This window comes from Arachis hypogaea, chromosome 19 (assembly GCF_003086295.3).
Source record: "Arachis hypogaea cultivar Tifrunner chromosome 19, arahy.Tifrunner.gnm2.J5K5, whole genome shotgun sequence".
Lineage (NCBI taxonomy): Eukaryota > Viridiplantae > Streptophyta > Magnoliopsida > Fabales > Fabaceae > Arachis > Arachis hypogaea.
Window position 1 is genome coordinate 31452524 of NC_092054.1, and position 16454 is coordinate 31468977.

The following is a 16454-nucleotide window of genomic DNA, read 5'->3' on the forward strand; positions in this document are numbered from 1 at the left end:
CACATGGGCCGGGTGAAGCCGGATGTGACCCAGACCCGACCTAAAATATACACCGGGTCTATTTATTAGACCCGAACCCGGTCCTAGACCCGATGAAACTAATACACTTTCGGGCCACAATTATACCGGGTGAAAACCGGGCCGTTAACATTACATTACGTTGATACCTTCTTGTAAGCTAGCATGTAAAAATATCCAAATTTTCAAAACTCCAACCATTATTTAACATGGTAAAATTCACTTAGAAAAATATAACAAGAACCAACCCTTCTTCAAAATTAAAACATAACCACAATCAATACTAAAGTATAACCACAATCAATACTAATATTGTCTAATAATATAAAATATTTAAATTAATACAAATAACACAATATTATGCATTAGTCTAAAGTCTTATGCATTCTAAATATAAAACATTAATTTATAGTCTTATAATGACTAATAACACAAAATATTAAGGTTTACAATACTTAAATTCTACATAAGAATAGTTATGATCCATCACTAATAACACAAAATATTAATTGTGTATGATTACCGAGCCACCGGGCCGACTTCGGGTGACCCGAGCTATGGCCCGGACCCGACCCGAAATAATGACTGGGTCTATTTTTGAGACCCTTACCCGGCCACCCGATGAAATCACACCAAATTAGCTTCTAAAGTGTTCGGGACCGAGTCAGGCCGGATCATGTGCACCCCTACTTATGCCCCACAAGAAAAATCATAATACATGCTATGCTATGTTCTTTTGAAAATTCTATAAACGGGCTGGCGATATGGAGGAGTTACATAGTATTCCCACTGAGATCTTTTTACGATCTCACCCCTTTCTTTTTTCCATATTATCTCCAGAGGAGTATGGTGCATTGGGTGGAGATGACGCAGCGCCCTTGAGGGTGACTTCTGAATATGACTCCTCAAAGCATGTGTGGGTAGTTATGACCACTACTATCGTACTTCAAATTATCTATTTAGGTCGTAATTTTGTGGAGAAAAATCCTCAACTGTCTGTCATAACCTTTTTAGATAGGAACGTTTCAGCGCCCAAGAAACGGTCACCCAAAGTGGTCTACCTCAAATCAAATTTCGAGGCAGAGGAGGATGAGTCCAACAACCCTAGCCAAGAGGAAGATCCAATAGAGGACGACTCGGAGGAGGAATTAACCTTTTATGGGAGCCCGAAGGTGGACTACGTGTCCTATTCTTCCATTCAGCGCCACGTCAGACTCTATTTCATACCACACAGTGGAATAAGATCTTTACCCGTGAAAAAGTGTTGGAAGAGGATTGCTGGTATCCAGATTCGTAGAGTACTAAAGGATTCAAATAGGGTCCTTCCCAAAATAAGTGACACCCTATCCAAAAGTCTTTCAAGGATATCATTTAAATTAGAGTGTTACATTATTGGTATCAGAGGAAAGTCAATCCTTAGGGACCCTATTATAGGAAGTATGACTAATAAGATTTCTTTTTGTGGCTACCCATAAACAGGAAAATTATGGCAAGTCGTGGATGCCCACATGGCTCAAGCTCGAGCTCCGCAAACCTTGCAAAGCACATAAAGGATATGGAAAAAAGCAATGAAAGAGCAAACCTAAACTACTGCTCTGATGGCTCAATAACTATCCAATGCAAATGAAGATGCCAATACTCACAGATTGGATGTAGGACAAGTCCATACAATCTTTGTTGACTTCAAGAAAATTGGCCTGCCTGAATTTCATGGAGCCCTCGTCCCAGATATGGCAGAAGAATGGTTAACAGAAATGAAAAGAGTGTTCACAATTTTTTTTCAAGTGGGTAGATTTTTTTCTTTTTTTGTTTGCAGTATGTATTGATATGATTGGGTATTTCTTTTATTTAAAATAACATTATTTTGAGTGAGTTTTATTTTTTTTAATTTTATATCATAAAAGTATTTAGATTTATAATATAAAACATTAAGTTAATTATTTTAACTATTTAAATAATTATTTTTTAGTTTAAAATTAATTAAATTTAATATAAAACATTTTTTAATTAAAAATATTGTTTAATTTAAAAAATGTAAGAAATTTATATATTTCTATTAACTATATTACATGTGTACCAAATCAAATACTAAAATAGAATATATATTAGAATATAAAATAAGAGGTTAAGTACGATATTGGTTCCTAAGAGAGGGACTACAAATTTTTTTCGTCCCCAACTTTTTTTTACTTACAAAATCATCCCTAAAGATTAACTTGGTTTTAAAATTGTCATTCGGACCAAAATACCCTTCCCCTTCTTTCCCAAAATTCTCATTTTCTATTCTTTTTCTTCTTCTCCCTCATAGAAGTAGAAGCAGAAGCAACCAGAAGTAGATAAACAACGCAAGAAGCAGAAGCAATACACATGAGTGAAACTTATCCAAGACATCTATTTTTAATTTGCAACCATTTGAGCATTCCAATTCGACAATAACAAATAACAATTGAAACTTCAACTAAAAACACAATAATCATAACATTTTGCACAGATCCATATCAAACAACTCAGGTTATAAACTTTTAAACATATAATTCACCAACCAACCAGAACACTCATCCTAAACCACTAATCAATAATCAAAATTTCTAACCAATAAGATCGAAATGTTGTAATCCATGAATGGGTTAAAAATTGAAAGCAAAAAAAAGAACTAAGAAATTACCGATGTGGTTTTGCAACGATCTTGAGAAGAAGGCAGAGATAAGAGACCGTGAAGGTTTGGGTGTGAAGAGAGAAAAGAGAGAAGATCCATGGACATAGAGAATCGAAGAGAGAGAACGATACATGATCAAAGACGACAACCGGCGACCGACTGAGGAGGAGGAGCAGAAACGGCGAGCGGTGCACGATGTCTGCCCTCGCGGATCTGCTAGTGTCAACGTCGAGCGAGGAAGAGGAGCAACGACGAGATTTGGCGGGCAGATCCAGCGGCGAGGACGCGAACAACGAAGAGTGACGGCGAGCAGCGAGGAGCAGCGGCGGCGGACGGATTCCCTTCCACCTTCCCTTTTCCACCTTCCCTTCCCCCTCTTCTTCCCTGAACCCCCAGCGTGATTCCCTTTAACCTGTTGTATATATATATATTTTAATTAGAGGTAACTTGGTAATAAAAATTAAAATTTTGGTAAAAAGGACGATTTTAAAACTAAGTTAAAACTTAGAGACAATTTTGTAAGCAAAAAAGGGTTGGGGACAAGAAATATTTTCAAACTCTACTTTAGAGACCAAAACCATAATTAATCCTAAAATAAATTAAATTACACAAATATATAGTGATTAATTTTAGTAGTTAATTTTAATATGCAAATAATATTTTTATTTTTTTATATACTATATATCCATACTTTTTTTTCTAAAATTTTTGTACTCTTGTCGATATCTTATACCTTTGCATTCTACTTAGATGGTAATATTCTTTATTTCTATTAGATATACACTAAAATTAACCTTTAAAATTAATCACTAATATCAAATATTATTATATTATAAATATATATTAAAAATAAATTAAACTATACATGTATTTATATATTAATACATAATAATTAATTAATTTTAGTGTACAAATATTATTTTTGAATTGTTGATAGAGTCAGAATCAAAGTGAAGCAATTCGTTCTAGATGTTGGCTGTAAGTTGGAGATATGGACAAAATTCAAGCTCGCATAGTCTCAAACAATGTTGTCAAAATCGGACCGGACCGGTCGGTTCGACCGAAAAATCGGTGAACTGATGGTCTATATGGTTTGGTTAGACGTTTAGACCGTATACGCAATTAAATCATTAAGAACCGGCCGGTTCAATACAAATCGGTGAACTGGCCGGGTCCTGCGGTGCTCCCACCCTTCCGCAGGACCCGGCCATAAAATGACGATTTGTATCCATAAAAAGAGAGGAGCATTATATACCACCAGGCTGTCCGTTCTTTAGTTCTTTATTATTATAATTATTATATATATTATACATATATACACAATTAAATTATTTTATATTTATATTTATATAATTTAACTTTAGTTTTATAATTTTTTTTAATTTATAATTTTTTCAAAATTTATACAATTATTAAAATAAATATAAAATATTTTAAATATTTATGTAAAATTTTATTTTAATGTATTGATAGTGTAAAATATTTTAAACTCACTTATTTTTTCTTTTCATAATTATATAATATCTATTAATATTATTTTTTAATAAATATTTGTAGTACATAATAGTATAATAGATATAAATTAATTAATGAATTATTAAAATTTAAAAATAATAGTTATTTTAATATAAAAATAAAATAAAATATTTATGATAGAGTAAAATTAACAAAATACTTGTTCGATCACCGATTCGATTCTCACAACTATGGTCTCAAGTCTCAACTCACCTTGTAACTTACAAACACTGACTTCAATTACACTTAGCCGTAATCCTTTTATTTCCTTTCCATAGAAACATTGGATATTGGATAAGATGAGCACCACAGCCACAACTTCCCCTTCTTGCTCCTTCAAACAATGCAACCTCTCAACAACAACAGAAACCACAACCCTCTCACAGAAATCAGTCCTAGAAATCCTAAACAAAAAGTGCTTCAACTCGCTCCAACATCTAAGACAGTTACATGCCATCACACTAAGAAATGGTCACTTCCAAGACCACTATGTATCAGGCACCTTACTCAAGTGCTACTCCAACCCTCACTTCAGCAACTTCAACACTGCAATCAGAGTCTTTGAAACAATCCAAAAACCCAATGTGTTTGTGTGCAATGTCCTCATCAAAGGGTCCTTGGACAATGGGGACCCACTTGTGGCCATAACTTGTTATCACAACATGCTTCTCTTGTGGGACTCTAGGCCTAACATGTTCACTTACCCAACCTTGCTTAAGGCTTGTGCCATTACTGGTTCTCTTAAGGAAGGTTTTCAGTTTCATGCACATGTGTTCAAGTTTGGCTTTGGTGCTGATAATCACATCAAGAGTGCTGCCATTCAAATGTAGGTGGGAATTCATAAGATATTTTTAGGTGAAGTTGATAATTGAAAATTATTAGATAATTTAACATGTTTGACAAAATTATCATTTATCAATTCTTACCTATCAAGTATCAACTTTATATAAACACTTTGAAAAAGTTGTCGTATTTATTTATCATATCATATTGTATCAAGTACTTTTATTCATATTTGTGCAACATAAATACTTATTTATGCATCAACTTTTAAAAGGTTTTTTTATGACGAAATTTTAGTGCCTTTTAATTTGGTGCTGAATTTGCCAGACTAATCTTTAAAAATAAATATTTAACTTTTAATACATGTTTGGTAAATTAAGTACAAAATTTTAGGCACTATAACTATCAACTTTTTTTATATATCTCTCAAAATATTATTTTTGGTTAATTTATGGTATGCTAGTTGCTAGAATAGTAGAACTTATCTTACTTGAAGGAGCTAACACCAAAAACTAGACTCAATTATTCTTAAGATAATTTTCTATCATAATTCAGCTTTCATTATATAATTTATGACATGTTACTTAATATATTTTTCTAATACTTGTCTCTGTATGGGTGCAACATAGGTATGCATCATTTGGACTTGTTGAAGAGGCAAGGAAGATGCTTGATGAGAATGGTGAAACTGATGTGATTTGTTGGAACGCAGTGATTGACGGATATTTTAAGTGTGGTGAAGTGGAAGCTGCTCATGAGCTGTTTGTGAAAATGCCTAAGAAGAATGTTGCTTCATGGAACACAATGATAACAGGGTTTGCTAGGTGTGGGAAGATTGAGAATGCAAGGAACATGTTCGATGAAATGGATGAGAGAAATGAGATATCTTGGAGTGCCATCATTGATGGTTATATCAAACAAGGGTGTTTCAAGGAGGCAATGGAAGTTTTCCACAAAATGCAGAGAGAAAAGGTGAAGCCAAAACAGTATTTGTTACCAAGTGTTGTAGCAGCTTGTGCCAATTTGGGGTCTCTAGATCAAGGTAGATGGATTCATTCATATGTGGAAAGGAATTCGTTTCAGCTGGATGGAGTTTTAGGCACTGCTTTGGTTGATATGTATGGAAAATGTGGCCGTCTTGACATGGCGTGGGAAGTGTTCGAGAAGGTGAGAATGAAACAAGTGTCTACTTGGAATGCCATGATTTGGGGGCTCTCGATCCATGGAAGAGCCGAGGATGCGATTCAGCTCTTCACCAAGATGCAAGAGGAGAAGCAGAAGCCAAATAAGGTGACTCTGTTGGGTGTTCTAAATGCTTGTGCGCATGCTGGAATGGTTGAAAGAGGAATAGGATTATTAAATTCAATGAAGGAAGTGTATGGAATTGAGCCTCGGGTGGAGCATTTCGGCTCTGTGGTTGACCTCCTGGGAAGAGCTGGACTTGTAAATGAGGCAGAGAAGTTAATAGAATCAATGCCAATGAAGCCTAATGCAGCTGTTTTGGGAGCACTTTTGAATGCTTGCAGGATACATGGAAATGTTGAGTTAGGAGAACAATTAGGGTGGATTTTACTCGACATGGAACCTCAGAACAGCGGCCGTTACTCGCTGCTATCGAACATTTATGCGAAAGCAGGACGATGGGACGATGTAACTAGAGTTAGAAAGTTGATGAAGGAAAGAGGAATTAAGACTATTCCTGGAAGTAGCATGATAGATTTGCATGGCACGGTTCATGAATTCAAGATGGGAGAAGGTTCTCACCCACAAATGAAGGAAATTTATGTTATGTTAGAAAATGTGATGGAGAAGTTGAGGAATGAAGGGTATTCACCAAACACCACAATGGTGTCCTTTGACATTGAAGAGGAAGAGAAGGAAACTGCACTTAAGCAGCATAGCGAAAAGATTGCGCTTGCTTTTGGACTAATTCATACAGAACCAGGGACGACGCTGCGCATTGTGAAGAATCTAAGGGTGTGTGAGGATTGCCATTCTGCATTCAAGCTAGTTTCTCGCGTTTATAGCCGCAATATTATCATGAGAGACCGTGCGCGCTATCATCATTTCATAAATGGTGTGTGTTCTTGCAAGGATTTTTGGTAAGGTGTTTAAAACAGACCATGTAAAGACATTAGAAACTGCGTTTGATTCAAACTGTGAAAGAAGAGAAATTGATTGATGCTATAGTAAGGCTACCTATTGCTTTTACAGTATTATTGAACATGCACATATACCTAGTTATGTATTATTTTGAAGTATTGAAATTGTTGATATCAAATACACAGAAGATTTTAATGTTAAAAAGGTATACAAGACAGCAACAGCAGCAAATGACATTATCTCAGTGACAATATAATAGATTAATAGTATTAATGTATTGGAAGCGGTTCACGTGTACCGCTGTACTTGCGGAACATCCCTGTTTCCATCGTTTTAACCAATGAGATTTATAATAAAGAATACATATGGTCCAGATTGGGTTAAGGAATTATATTGTGCATATAAAAATTGGGAGGAGCACAAATGGCGCAACCTGTTCAGTCTTTATTCAGTTTCAGTGTCTGCACGCTTTGAAGCTAGCAAGCCACATGTATGGAGTTACCGAGTTAGCCAATTAAAGGGGGATTTGGGCCTTTGATGCATCCATGAGCATGTCATGTGTTCGGTTGCTTGGTTCCAAAGCGGATCTGGTGTGGTGGAGATTGAGGGTTGGTGGGTTGTTGGACGTCTGGCCTGGGTGAGCTCTGGAGGGCAGGTAAGCAAAACTCTTTCGAGCTGACGAGGAGGGGGTGCCACCTGCAAGGACTCCAACGCTCAAGTCAATGTCCGTACGAGGGGCAGCAATTAGGCTAAGGTCCCCTTATATAGTCTGTACTTCAGCGGGTCCCACATGCACAGACCCTCTTTCCTGAAAACTTCCTTTCCAGCTGTCCAGGTTCACGCAGTAAGGGAGGTGACGTGCGGGTCACCTCCCGGTTCGGGCATGACAAACCATCGGGTCAGCTAACCGTGAGCCATGGATCCACAACTCATTGGGCTAGGCTAAAACAGGGCCCCCAACGCGTTAATCACAGGTGATTGGCGCGTTAATGTAGCTCGCCTCTTTTCTACTCGAGCGCCCTGCAGATCGGGGGATCCGTTGGCGGAGGACGTGACTTCGTGCGCGTATTTTGCCCCTACGCGTAGTTTGGCGTGTCGCTTCGACTCTCATGCTGAGCATTTAATGCTCATAATGATTGATTTGAAAACCCAGGGGAAAAGACCATCGTACCCCTGCCTTTTCGCGCTTCCTCTTTTGACGGTTACCATTCTGATTTTCACAAAACCACCATCTTTCCATTTGCTTCCACATTTTCATTCACTCTCTCGCCTACATCCGCTTATTGCTCTGCTTTCGGGATTACTCTCGAGGGAACCTCTGCGCGTAGTTCTTGCACATTACCTCCTTTCTGCCTCCTTTCTGCACATTTTCCTGTAAGTGTTTCACGCTCCTTTTGTTTATCCCATTGTTTTCTTTTATTCTGTTCTGTGATTGTCACCTTTGTAGTGCATGCCCTTCTCCTTTTTCACTTTGGTTTAAGTTCGATAGATACAGTTCATGTTAGATAGTTGCTAGGGGGTACCATTCAGGTGTTTGTAATGAACTTAGGCTTTAGGTACTGGCGTAGGTATCATAGATTAGTGATATGCTTAGCTGCAGATCAGTTTTGTTTATTTTCTGACTTAGCAATCTCCCGGGTTAACTTGAGTGGTGCCCCTACTATAGGTATGGCGCGACCACCGGCTCCAAACGTTATTGACTTTTATGCCTGGGTGACCTCGGATGTGAAGGACACACCATCTTGGGTGACCAGAGAGAAGCTCCAAGCTCTCCGTGACACGGGTTCTCTATGCGGGGGAGGTCTCGAGGAGGCGCACTATCAAGTCTATGTCCCCAGCGATCATGAGAGGGTATGCCTTAAGAATATGGCTTCCCCTCGGGTGGTCAACTGGCTGTGGCTGTATAAGCCCATGTTTACTACGCTGGGTCTTCGGCTCCCTTTCTCCCTTTTCGTAATGTCACTATTCAACCGTTGTGATGTCGCCCCGTCACAGCTTCATCCGAACAGCTAGGCCGCCATCCAGTGCTTCGAACTGGTGTGCGAGTATTTAGAGATCCCGACCTCCGTGAACGTCTTCCTCTATCTCTTCCTTTTAACGAACCCTTCCCGCGAGGGGAAAACGAAAAAATGTTACATGTCCTTCCGGGCTGTCCAAGGCTGCAGCATATTTGGTCTCTTTGAGGATTCCTTCCATCATTTCAAGAGCACCTTCTTTAAGGTGAGGCCTGCCCCTTCTGGCTTACTCTGGAGGGGGAGAGGAGGATCCTGACTTATTGGAGTTTCGGGGCAGGCTCAGATTATTTAATAAAAGAGACATATGAGGGGATGAGTGAGGAGAACCATCGGATAGCCAACGTATTGTTGGCGATTTTTGGATCGAAGAATTTAAATCCCCATCTCGTGATAGGGGATCAAGAGGTTGGGCAAGCCCAAGTCGGTAGGTCATTTCCTTGCTTTCAGTTTTTCCTTTTCGTTGATATCCTAGTTCCTCACTCCCTCACTTGTGTTTATTTTGTAGTTGCCATGGCTAAAGGGAAGACGACCATGGAGGACCTGGTGGCCCACTTCCTCGGTGGGAGCGACGACGACGATTCTTCCGCAACCCACTCTGAGATCCCGGGTCAAGAAGCCGTCGCGGAGAATAGTGGTCGGGGTGTTGCTAGGGATCAGACTGATTCACAGCCTTCAGGCAACATTCATCCCGAGGACCATCTACGCACTGCCATTGAAGAGCCGATCCTGGAGGAAGAGGTCGACCTTGAGGCAGATCCTGAACTGACAATCGTCCCCATCCCTCAGAAGCGAAAGACGGATTCTGGGAAGGCCCTAACTGTGATGGAGAGGAGCTTCGATGTTGGAGGCTTCATCGACTCCCACCTCCTTTCGGGTACTGAGGACTTCTTCCTAGAGGAGGACCTTGCTGTCCAAGCAAAGTGGACTTACCGCAGCCTTCTCCGAGCTGCCGTTGTCCTGAGAAAAGTGGAACATGTCTTGGCACAGCGTCAGACTTTAGAAGGGAAGTTACGTGCTGCTCAGAAGGACATCACCGACCTGACGGCCTAGGAGGCGTCTCTGAAGAGTCAGCTTGACGAGAGAGAGAGAGAGAAGAAGGCAGGGGAGGACGCCTCCGAGATCAACAGGCTGGTAGATCGCGAGCTCTCTCTTTCCAAGGACTTGAACGTGGCTCAGGGTAGGGCTATTGCTACTGAAGCCAAAGTGAAGAACGTAGAGAAAAAACTGAAGGAGCTAGAGGAAAACTAGGGTGAGACCGAGAGGTCGGCCCAGGCCGCTCAGCAGGAGGTCGTTGCTTTGAATAAGAAGAATAAGGATATTATGAGGGATGCGAAGAAGGTCGTCAGGGCTACCAAGGAGGGGATCAAGGCCCAGATTGCCCTCTTGGCTCCTGACCTCGACACTTCTTTGATTGGGGCTTTCAAGAAAGTCCAGGATGGCAAGATCGTGGACATCCCCAAGAAGGCGGGAGCTCCTTAGCAGTTATGACCTGTTTTATTTCTGTAACGAATTTTTCCTTGCTGTAATACTTTGTCTTTTCGCTTGTTTTGTAACTTTGACTTATCGGGCCGACGTGTTGCCCTTGTTTTGTTGCGCTGGCTCGTGGTATACATAATTTCTAGCCGATTAATTATTTTTGGAATTGAAAACGCGGTTTTCCTTATCGTCGAGCCGGTAGGCTTTTTGTAGGCCGATTAGTTACCTTTGAAAAATATTTGGGTGTTGCTATTTGCTAGCCTTGTCGTTGGGCCGGTAGGCCGCATATTTCGCTTATGGTACTTCACGCCGATTTGAGCTTCTGGGGTGATCAGTCCCGGTTAGCCGTGCGAAAAGTAAAGGTATAACTAAAAATCAACAAAATGGCATAATGCAGCGTTTATGGAGTAAAACAAAACATGATAGCAAGTGAGATAAACCAAGGTAACAAGTGAAAGTTTATGGAATGAAACAAAACATGATAGCAAGTGAGATAAACTAAGGTAACAAATGAAATAATAAAAGCTAGATGACAGATTAGAGTCAAGGTGAATCAAAAGAGCGGAAAACCGTTAGGTCGTCAGGCCGTCTTTCAAGAGTAGAACCTTTTTAAGTTTGCTACGTTCCATGTCCTTGGCACCTCGCTTCCATCCAAGCATTCCAGCTTGTAAGCCCCTTTGCCAAGTACTTCTCTTACCCTGTATGGGCCTTCCCAATTTGCTGCCAACTTGCCTTCTCCCGGGCTGGGTAGTCCGATGTCATTCATCCGCAACACAGGTCCCCTGACAGGAAGCTCCTCTTCAGCACTCTGGCGTTGTATCTTAAAGCCAACCTCTTCTTCAGCGCATTTTCTGTCAGGTGGGCCATTTCTCTGGTTTCATCAACCAGATCCTTCTCCACCGATTCTTCCACACCCCCGAGGAGTAGTCTTAGGCCAGGTTCCCCGATTTCGACTGGAATGACCGCGTCGACCCCGTAGGTAAGTCAGAATGGGGTTTCCCCGGTAGATGATTGGGGCATTGTCCTGTACGACCATAGCACTGAGGTAAGCTCGTCTGCCCAAGACTGCTTCTTCTGATCCAGTCGTTTCTTCAAGCCATGAAGGATGACTTTATTCGCAGCCTCCACCTGGCCATTACTTTGTGGGTGTTCTACTGATGAGAATTTCTGCTTGACTCCCAGTCCTGAGAGGAACTCCCCGAACTCCTTGTCTGCGAACTGTATCCCATTGTCCGAGATGACGACCTTCGAGATTCCAAACCTGGAGACCACTTGTCTCCAAATGAACTTCTGGCAATTGGCTGAGGATATATTGGCCAACGGCTCCGGTTCAATCCACTTGGTGTAGTAATCGATCGCCACGATTAGATATTTGACCTTCCCGGGACCCACTGGGAACGAACCTAAAAGGTCAACTCCCCATTAGGCGAAAGGTCGCGGTGCTAGCATTGAGTTTAACTCTATCGCTGGGGAATTGTAGAAGTTAGCATTCTCCTAACATTTCTTGCATCTTATAACAAATTCTTGAGCATCCGACATCATAGAGGGCCAATAATATCTGGCTCTGACGAGCTTTCTGACTAATGCCTTTCCCCCAATATGGTGGCCGCAGCATCCTTCATGGACTTCGCCTAGGACGTAATCCATTTGGTCGGAACGTAGGCACTTTAACAGTGGCTGATTTAGTCCTCGTTTATACAACTGGCCCTGTATTGCTACGTACTTAGTCGCTTCCCGCCTTACTGTCTTGGCGTCTTGCTCGTCTTCAGGGAGTTGGCCCTTTTCTAAGAAGTGGAGGATTGGGTCAACCCACGAAGGGGGAGGGGCGTCGCTTGCATCATATAGAGGGTTACCGATGGCTCTTTTATCCGTCCTTGGATCAGGGATCAGTTTCCCGTTCCTGCCTTTGTGCTTGCCAATTTTGATAGGAGATCGGCCCTCGCGTTTCTTTCTCTATGTACATGTTGAACCATGATTTCCTCAAAATCTTCGCACAACTTTTTCACCGTCTCCAGGAATTTCTGGAGCAGGGAGTCCTTGGCCTAATAGGTCCCATTAACTTGGGAGGTAACAATCTGAGAATCGCTGTTGACCTCGACCCATGAAGCCCCGACCTTTTTGGCCAAGGGTAGGCCACCTATCAAGGCTTTATATTTCGCCTGGTTGTTGGATACCGGGAATTCAAACTTTGATTGACTGCTCATAAGTCATTCCGGTCGGGTTTTGGAGTATTATTCTTACTCCCCCCACCCTCCCGAACGCCTGGTTGGAAGCTCCGTCCACATGGAGCTTCCACCGTGTGCTCGAGTCCTCAGCCCGGTCTCCTACCTACCTCTAACAGGAAGTCCACCATTGCTTGGGCCTTGATTGCATGCCTGGGTTCATAGTGCAAATCATACTAGGATAGCTCGATTGCCCACACCATTATGCGGCCCGCTAAATCAGGTTTCTGGAGAACTTGTTTGATGGCTTGGTCAGTCTTGACAGTGACTGGGTACCCCTGGAAGTATTGTTTCAACCTTCTGGATGAGATCAACAGAGCATAGTCCATCGTTTCTAGCTTGGTGTACCTCAGTTCTGCTCCTTGAAGTGCCTTTCTGACGAAATATACTGGTTATTGGATCTTGCCTTCCTTTCGGATGAGTGCAGTCGCTAGGGCTTGATCCGTAACTGCCAGGTATAAGAATAACGATTCTCCCTCTTTCGGCTTACCGAGGAAAGGGGGTGCTGATAGTATCTTTTTGAAGTGGTCAAAAGCTTCTTCACATGATGGGGTCCATTCGAAGGCGATTCCTTTTTACATCAGATTGAAGAAGGGGGGCCTTTGTTGCCAACGCGCCGAGGAAGTGAGATAGAGCAGTGAGCCTTCCTACCAACCTTTGCACGTCCTTAACGTAACCCGAGCTTTTCATTCGCAAGACGGCTTCAAACTTGTTCAGGTTGGACTCTACTCCCCTCTATGTTATCATGAAGCCAAGGAACTTCCCAGCTTCCATGGAAAAAGCGCACTTAAGAGGATTGAGCCTCATGTTATGCTTCCGAAGAGACTCGAAGACAGTCTTGAGGTCTCTTACCAGATCAGTTGGCTCACTGGTCTTTACCAGGATAGCGTCAACATACACCTCGACCAACTTGCCGATGAGGCCGGCGAAGACTTTGTTCATCATCCTTTGATAGGTTGCCCTAGCGTTTTTCAGTCCAAAGGGCATTACTTTGTAACAATACATACCAGTTGGCGTTATAAATGGCGTTATACACCTCGTCTTACTGCATAGGTATTTTGTACCCAGAGGCATCCATAAAACTCAGGAAATGATATCCCGCTGCTGCGTCGACTAGGGCGTCAATGATTGGTAGGGGAAAGGAGTCTTTGGGGCAGGCTTTGTTGAGGTCCGAGTAATCGACGCACATCCTCCACTTCCCGTTGGCTTTCTTAACTAAGACTACGTTGGACAGCCATGTCGAATACTCGAGTTCTCGTATAAACCCAGCATCTAGCAGGCTGGCTGTCTGCTTGGCCACCTCGCTAGCTCTCTCCTGCGACATTTTCCTCCTCCGCTGAGCCACGAGCCTAGAATTCGGCTTGATGGCCAGCTGGTGGGACATGAAGTTGGGGTCCACTCCTAGCATGTCGGTTGGGGTCCAGGTAAAGAGATCGTCATTCACTCTTATAGTCTTCATCAGAGGCTCCTTTAGGGTGTGGGGGAGATTTCTGTTCACGAAGGTAAACTTTTCCTCTGAGTCCCCAACTCGAAACTTCTCTAGGTCACCCTGGGGCTCTGGCCTTGGGTTCTCATCTAGCCTCGCATCTAAATCGGCCAAGAAAACACCGGCTACATCCTTCAATCTCTTCCTCAGGAAAAGACTGGTGTTATCGCATGCAACGGTCGTTTCCACATCACCTCTTATGGATCCAACAGTCCCGTCATCTGTGACGAATTTTATCACCAGGAACTTGGTGTATATCACAACTGAGAACTCATTAATCGTCTTTCTTCCCATAATGACTTTGTAAGCTGTGGAGTCTCGTAAGACGACAAACTCTGCCATTACCGACTTCTTTGCTTTATTGGATCCTACGCAGACTGGAAGTGTGATTACTCCGTTAGGCCTTATGTAGTTGTCTCCTAGGCCTATGACCTCGTGATGGTGGACCTTGAGGTCAGCTTCCTTGAGCCCTAGGGCGTCAAATTCATTTCTGAACATGATGTTTGAGTCAGCTCCCGTGTCAACGAGGATTCGTTTAACTAGGCCTGTGCCAATCCTTGTCGTGATCACCATAAGTGGATTCTATGGGAGGTTGATGAGAGAATATTTTATACGCTTTTTTGTATTATTTTCATATAGTTTTCATTATATTTTGTATAGGTTTTATTATGTTTTCATAGGTTTTAGTGAAAAATTCACATTTTTGGATTCTACTTTGAGTTTGTGTGTTTTATGGTGATTTCAAGTATTTTCTGGCTGAAAATTGAGGAGTTTGAGCAAAAGTCTGATTCAGAGACAGAGAAAGGACTGCAGATGCTGTCAGGATCTGACCTCCGTGCACTCGAAGGAACTTTTCTGGAGCTACAAAAGTCCAAATGGCGTGCTCTCAACGGGTATGGAAAGCTAACATCCAGGGCTTTCCAGAAATTTATAATAATCCATACTTTTCTTTGGAAATGAAGGCCCAAAACTAGCATTCAACGCCAGCCACCTACCCTATTCCTAGCGTTGGATGCTAGTTGCGTGTGTATGCATAACCTACATTATTTCGTACAATAGTAGAAATACCAGCAAGTGTACTGGTTCATCCAAGTAATACTTGAGCGAGTCAGGGTCAATCCCACGAGGATTGTGGCTTGAAACAAGCTATGATTGTCTTGCAGGTCTTAGTCAGGCAAAATCAGAAGGAGTTGGATTTATAAATTAGCTATTAAGAAGTTGGCTATTAGGAATTATATGTTGGGAATTAAAATGCTGATAGGGATAGAGTCGGGAGTTGGAGTTGTTTTTCCTTTCTGAAGTAACTCTGGTACTATTATCTTCTTTGCTTGTGAATGATCTTCTTCTATGGCAGGTTGTAAGTGAACAAAGTCACACCAATGGTCCTTGATCTCCTCTGCTACAGGTTGAATGCCATTGCCCGTGGTCATTCAATCCGATGGAGGGTGAAGCTCTTAGCAAATCGTTTTCTTGGCGATCCTACTCAAAATGCCACAGACAAGGTCGAATCTTCCGGATCAGAGAACGCTGCTTCTATAGATTCTAGCCTATACCACGGAGACCCTAATCTCCCTGGAGATCGGATGAACTGGTGTCTCGAGAAGTCCCCAACGAAATCGTGGATTAACCGTCTGAGAGATGTATAAACATAGCTGTTGGTTCGTGCTTTCTGGCCAAGTATTCACACGAATCGAAGTAGACGCGGGTGTTTGTCAGGCATGTTCGTCTTAATGTGATGAACAGAGCCAATTTGTCAGATCGTCCTATTCATCACGATGAAGATCAGAATATACATCTTAGAGATAGATCAGACACGGATCGAAGAAGAAGAAATAGTACTTTAATTAATTTATAGGACTCAGCAGGGCTCCTCCCCTCAACCTAGGAGGTTTAGAAACTCATATTGAAAATAAAAACAAAGATAAAAATGTGTATAGAGCTCTCCTAAATCGGAGAGTGATGATTCTTGATGATGGTTCCTAAAATTACATGAACATAATCCCTTAAATACTAAACAAATGACTAGTAAGGGTAAAACAGTCTATTTAGTGCTAAAATTCACTTCTGAGGCCCACTTGGTGAGTGATTGGACTGAGCTTTGATGAGATCCACGTGCCATGAGGTCTCTAGGGCATGGAATGCCAGCTAGGGGGTCCTCTTTGGGCCTTTGGATGCTGGAC

General features: G+C 41.8%; 2 protein-coding genes across 3 annotated transcripts; one reads left to right on the top strand and one right to left on the bottom strand.

The window, feature by feature from the left end:
* The first annotated feature begins 4429 nt into the window (after positions 1-4429).
* LOC112779334 (pentatricopeptide repeat-containing protein At5g48910) lies at positions 4430-7159 on the top strand. 2 transcript variants are annotated; one of them, XM_025823576.3, is made up of 2 exons: positions 4430-5015; positions 5602-7159. In XM_025823576.3, exons 1-2 carry the CDS (start codon positions 4489-4491, stop codon positions 7076-7078), a joined length of 2004 nt encoding a protein of 667 aa, XP_025679361.1. In that variant the 5' UTR covers positions 4430-4488; the 3' UTR covers positions 7079-7159. The 2 variants fall into 2 exon arrangements, with proteins under 2 accessions (XP_025679361.1, XP_072083539.1); XM_072227438.1 differs by having other exon boundaries at positions 4444-5019.
* Positions 7160-11158: 3999 nt separating this feature from the next.
* On the bottom strand, positions 11159-14847 carry LOC140182230 (uncharacterized). The gene is made up of 7 exons (XM_072228370.1): positions 13976-14847; positions 13641-13749; positions 13333-13523; positions 13065-13236; positions 12066-12519; positions 11608-11957; positions 11159-11437 (listed from the first exon to the last, which is right to left on the bottom strand). Exons 1-7 carry the CDS (start codon positions 14845-14847, stop codon positions 11159-11161), a joined length of 2427 nt encoding a protein of 808 aa, XP_072084471.1.
* Between the last annotated feature and the right edge of the window lie 1607 nt (positions 14848-16454).